This window comes from Taudactylus pleione, unplaced genomic scaffold, assembly GCF_031769625.1.
Source record: "Taudactylus pleione unplaced genomic scaffold, aTauple2 ptg000638l, whole genome shotgun sequence".
In the NCBI taxonomy this organism is placed as follows: domain Eukaryota; kingdom Metazoa; phylum Chordata; class Amphibia; order Anura; family Myobatrachidae; genus Taudactylus; species Taudactylus pleione.
This window is the reverse complement of record NW_028285040.1, coordinates 3,849,528-3,855,579: the sequence shown is the minus strand read 5'-3', so window position 1 is coordinate 3,855,579 and position 6,052 is coordinate 3,849,528. Positions and strand designations below refer to the sequence as shown.

Genomic DNA, 6,052 nt, shown 5'->3' with positions numbered 1-6,052 from the left:
TGTTACATATTAACTCCCCGGGGCAGCCGCACGTTCTGTTAGGTGCAGGAGGTCCGTGACGTCACCGCTAGGAGGCGTGCTCTCTCCCCGAGCAAGGGGCGTTGCTGCAGGTAGCGGACACGCCCCCACACGCTGGAGATGCTGTCAGTGGGAGGAGCCGCTCACTCTCCGATACTCCGCTCCCTCTGTGCTGCTGCTAGTGCTGCGGGAGGGAAGGATCTAACGTCGGGCACTCGGAGCAGCGCTGCCCCCTGTCCTGCTGCAAAGCTCCCGGACCCCGAAAGAGCAGCTATAAGAGCCGCAGGTAGGTGCTGACCCTGGGACCTGCGTGCAGTGGACTTAAGTTGCAGAACTCCGTGGACCTAGTACAGTAGTTGCCGGTGCAGTCACCTATGAGATGTATGATCAGGGATCGCGGCTATGCGGGAGTGAGCGGGTTTTTTGCACATTGCACAGTGTCACCCTCCTGCTGCCTGTGCAAAACTCAGTACTGACATATAAGTAGTACCCTCATGGGCAACTTCATAGCAACATTCGGCTTGTGCACCGGGGGTTGCAGGATCAGGGGCATCAGTAGGTGGTCCTACAAGAAAAACCCCAATATCTTCCCAGATGCTACACACACTAATTTTACTTCATGTAGTATATATATATATATATATAATATATAATATGTGTGTATACATACAGTATATTGGTCATGTGTCATTTTGCATGTATTTTGGTTTTGCTATTAAAAATCCCTTAATGGCCTTTATTGCTGTCCTCAGCTGCTTATGTGCTGGGCAATCCTCAGTAGTCGAAAGTAAATCTAGAAAAAAAAAGTGCATTGCAAGTCGCCGGGCAATGAGGCATTACAGAAATGTAGCAATGTGCTGTTCAGCCAGTCATCATCTCCCGTCTAGGGGCACCTATCTCACTAAGGTCCGCTAATGGTAAACTTCTGTGGCTTGTGAAGGATAACCAGACTTAAAAGCAATTGACCCTTTACACTACTGTCTTCCAGAATAACCCGTACATCAGATATGTGTTGTTCCCTCATGGACAACCTATGATTTAAATGCATTTGATTTATCCTAGCGCTGAAAACCCTCTTCTAGAAGCATAAAACAGAAGTATGTGTAGACCGAATACAAGCCTTGGCTGTTATAGGCTTTCATTTGGGTGGGATGCAGAATAGCATCATTTTATATCTGTGCATCATGCATAGGGGGTGTAATGTGACTATAAGGAGTTATTTGCCCTGCTGACCCTTTTACTTTTGCATTCCCTAGGCTTTCAGAGTATTGGTCAAGGAGTGCGTGCCAGAGGATTACAGCGCTGGGGCCACCTGAGCAAAGCATGCGACCAGAGGATGCCTAAGGCTGGAGGGGGCAGCAGCTTATCCCCTTGCCGAGGGATTTCAGTGGGAATGATCACCGTGTGGGGCACACTCTGCTTTTTCCTGGTGACTGTGAGTGGAGTGCCAGCAGCCAGGCTTTCCATAGCGGAGCCAGAGGAGGACACGGCAGAGAAGAAAGCATCAGGTAAGCTACGTGGATCCACCCTGTGACAGTTTGCCCATGCACAGTGTTTGCCTGGCCAGGACGGGAAAACACTCTCTTCTTTTTCAGCAGAGTAGGGGGAGAACTGGTGTGTTACTCATCCCGGGTGCCTATAGATTAAGCCATCCCTGGAGCCTCTCATGAGAAATGTAAATTTTGCATTTTGTCCCTGACTTACATTAGGGGAGCAGCAGGGGGGACACTGTTTGAGGACGCTAATTAATCACTGGGCTCCTTGACTTGCAGATTAACTCTTTGGGTGCACCTCTGAGGTTGTTTATTTTAGGTCAGTGCCTAATGTGTGTACGGTACGGTACTGTACAATGCTCTGCAGTAAGGCCAGTCCATAGTAGACAATTACACAACAGTGTGAAAATAAGGCAGAACCTTATTGTTCTTTGTTGGTGTAATCCCTGCGTTGAGTTTACTTAAAGTGTAGTTTTAAATGATTTAATGAGCTCAGATTAACACCATAGATGGGTTATAGGATCGGTTATAACGTGTCCAAGCAGCTGCTAAGTTTCTTTCTTGTAAGGTTGTAAGGTTGGTGGTTTTATTACGATATTGACCGGGACGGTTTTTTATGTCTGCTAATTGTATACTTTGCTGAGTACAGTATATGAGGTAGCACATTAGCTTACTGGCGGTGAGAGCTTTGTGTGGTTAAAATCGTTTATCCGTTCCGTCTATGCTTAGATCGCCAATTGGGTGTGAATTGTGCAAAGATTAACGGAGCGATCTGCGGTCCTTTGCTGTAGGACGCGTCCTTCCTATGTAAATCAGTAAAGGGTTAAGTTATATATGTGTGTGAGAAACAAATTGGGGAGAGGACGAATTCTCTTTCCCGCACCTGATCTATGAAACATGGGGGGAAATAATAAAACAGGTGACAGCGTTTTTTTTTTTTTTTCGTTTTGGTTCATTAATTGTGAAAAGAGAAATCAGTTTACAATCACTTTGCGTTTGTCATCCAACAAAAGTCAGGTGGGTTCAAACCTGACTATGAAAATGCAAGTAATTTCAATGCTCTGTAATTCCATAAAGGTTTAATAACTCCTTTTACTTGGGGAAATACAAATTTAACAAAAGCACATGTCCTTACATTATCAAATATATGTTAGATTTGATGATTAACCACTTATTGGCCAGGGCCACACGTGTCCCTGTTCTATTTATGTGTACCACCAAAAGAGGTGATTCCCAGTAGTTTCTATTACATATCTGGGAACCCCAAAAAACACATTTTGTGAACCCCATTAGCAGTCCCGAGCTGTGTATGTTCTGCAATTTCATTCTACATCCAGTTTGCATATAACGTTAATTTATATTCTCATATACTGTACATATGTCCTGGTGAAAACTGATACTGTGAGGTGATGTGATGGTTAGCAATGGCTGGTAAAGGGAATAAATATACCTGCTCTTACAGTGATGAAACAAAAGCCCTATATAGTGGCTACAGAAATGGACTTCAGTCCACGAGAATACATTGCGCATTGATGCCGAAGTGAAATGTCACCTTTTGTGTGGTGTGAATGACAGGCAGCTATATCATGAAATAATAACCTCTCTGTCTTGTCTGGAGGGAAAGTAATCCTGCCAGGATAAATGTGAGAAAAAGTGTAATTACTGTCAGATGACGATGAAGAGGGTGATCACTTAACGCGGCATAATACTCTTCCCCTTTATTTAAAATGTTCATTTTTATTCACTGTAATGAACAAAGATCCCTTTCCATTCTTATCCAGTGTCTACCTGCGTTGTGTATGAAGCCCCACACTGCAGGTAGTTCAATTGCCCTTCAAATAATTCAGAGACTATCTGTTCATGGCTGTCAATATAAACACCTGCAGATACCCTCCACTGCTTGTCTTGTGTCTCAAGCCTGAAGCTATGTAGCAGATGTTGAACTGCAGCTCTGAACATGCTCAGTCATCAACCTTTCATTACTACCGAGGTTTTTTTTTTTCTCCCTTTGCTTATTAATGCACATATTAACTTTTCTCAGATGAAATGTACTGCATGCTGGGAATTGTAGTGTAAGAGCACAACCTCTGCTGACACTGGGGTGAGAGGTGGGACTGCACTGGAGAGAGTCCTTACTAAATAGTTGTGCAGAGTTTATTGAATGCTGATTGCCCCAGTGACGGTTTGTTTGTTTTTAAGTCCATAAATCTTTTAATTGGCTATAATTTTCTACAGATCTTTGTTTGGTTATTGGAGGGATTGGCTGTCCGTTATCTGATAAAGGAACAGATTGTATTCTCACTTGCATGCAACACGTAAGCAATTGTTGTTGGTACAATCACACATCGATGATTTCTGCTTTTTTTTTTTTTTCACGGTTTCTGCATGATGCTTAGACACTGCTCCAGTCATTTAATAAAGGGCTGATATGAATCTAAAATTTGGGGGCATGAGGTGCAATGAGTGGCTTAGGGGGAGATGTATCAAGCCTACAAAGAGAGAGAAAGTGGAGAAGTTGCCCTTAGCAACCAATCGGCTATTTGTCAGTTCAAAGACTACACATTGGGCGATATATCGGCCGTTCAATTGAAGGTGTTTGCGGGCAATCTGCCGATCACCCGTACACATGCAGCAGAGACCCGGCGGTGAGTAACAGCTCAACTGGGCGGGCAAATTTTAAATGCCCGCCCAGTTGTGATGTCAGGAGCGACACATTGGGTGGATGATTGGTAAGTGTATATGCACTTACCAATCGTCAGCTAGGTCGGCCAGTCGACCTAATGTGTACTCAGCTTTAGAAACTGGAATCTAATTGGTTGCTGTGTGTAACACACCTACTTTTTCCTTTTTTTTTAAATTTGGAAGTGTTAGTAAATCTGACCCCATAGTCTACATTCCCCCACAACGTGATATTTGTGAATTTGTTTTGTTAGATGCCGTAGAGCCCGAACGCAGCGGAGAATGGGTGAGATGCAGTGACCAGTTTATCGTCGGCACATTTAACCTGTCTCTTCCAACCCGCTGCAGCGGTATTTATACTTGTCCGCTTTCACAGAGCGGAGACAGCCATATTGTAGGCGGGACCAATTTGCATGCGAATGTAGCCTATCCTATCACTAGAAAGTAGTGGCATCATCACTCTGAGGCATTGCACCGTGTACTGAAACACTATGTTATGCTTTGTAGACCTCTTTTGCTGAGGCTGCGTAAAGAAGTGATTTATATGGTAAAGCTAAGCAGGTGTTTTACAATTGTTTTTCTTGAAAAAATGTGGCTGCAAATTCTACGTTCGTATAGTTGTTTACCACTGGTCCTTCAGATTACGCTACCTGTTTCCGCTCCTGTAGTATTAATAAGTCCAAATATACCAGGACATAATAAAGATTCACAGTGATTTCCTGGTATTATTTGGTGAAGCCTTAAGCTAAATAAACGTTGAGTTTTATAAGCGCATTTTTACTGTAAACACTAATTTCTATACAGATGTGTCCTGATACACTATTTCTCCATTTGCGCCAAACAGCCCCATGTCCCGTTCGACTCGGCTTGCGTTGACCGTCTTTTTCGCCCCAAAAATGCATCTTGGTCACACGATGAGATGACACTGATTACTTGGATGTGATACACTTGTACATGTCTGTAGTATGGGCAGTGCTACAATGCAGCGGGCGCACCTTCCAGACAGCAGGTTCCGTTGTCCTCTGTGTACAGACTCAGTCGCACACAGATATACATGTATAGCTTCTCAAATTAATCGCTAGTCTCGTGGAGCATCTAAATTGCATCGCATTGCAACTAAGAGCTGTATTCAATTTGAGCGGACCTGCGATACTCTTCCGCCTCCCAGACTTTCCGCCTACATCGCGTGTTTTGTAGGCGGAAAAGTATCGCGCTTGTGCCCGCGTATCCCCGTGTTCAATTTGAAAGTACGCGAAAACGGGACCCGGCGAAACTTAAACAAGCTGAAAGTACTGTCAGATTTGGGGAAATCAGCCTGATACCCCCGAAAAGATATTCTGACATGGGGTTAGCTATGGTTACCCCCGATTTGGCTTGCTGAAGGTATTTGTTGTTTTTAAACGAGCTCAATAGCTGCTAAATAGCGTTTTTGTATAAGTGGTGCAGAATAGTATTCAGGAGGGTTTGTTTGCAGAAAATAACTTATCCCAGCAAATTTGGGGTACTTGAAAATGGGGGGCAGCATATTTAAAGGTTGCTAAAGTTAAGTTTAAAAAATCGAGAAAAATCCACCTGCCGCAAGCCCCTGCAATAAAAAAAAACATCTGGGGTATACTTGGGGACCCCCCCCAGGGTCAAGTTCGCTAGTTTTTAACTTTGTCCCCCAACATTTTTTTTTTTCACCCCCAAATTCAAAGTGATTTTTCGGGGTGGTCTTAAATGTTTTTAAAAAATTTTTTTGACACAGTTTACCTTTGGGGGGCTGTCTGAAGGCTGCACGGGGGTTCCCACAACGTTGCACCCCAAAACCCCAAATCTGCACCCCCAAAACCCCAATTCTGCACTTTTTTCCACCTGCTATT

At 44.0% G+C, this 6,052-nt stretch overlaps 1 protein-coding gene across 4 annotated transcripts in view; it reads left to right on the top strand.

Annotated features, from left to right (window-relative positions):
• The first annotated feature begins 203 nt into the window (after nt 1-203).
• Nucleotides 204-6,052, top strand: part of FGFR3 (fibroblast growth factor receptor 3) — a 90,539-nt gene continuing 84,690 nt past the window's right edge. For all 4 annotated transcript variants that reach the window (XM_088454993.1, XM_088454992.1, XM_088454991.1 and 1 more), the window contains exons 1-2: nt 204-304; nt 1,275-1,526. In XM_088454993.1, the coding sequence (XP_088311119.1) occupies nt 1,355-1,526 (172 nt within the window). In that variant the 5' untranslated portion in view covers nt 204-304; nt 1,275-1,354. The remainder of the gene's footprint in view (nt 305-1,274; nt 1,527-6,052) is intronic.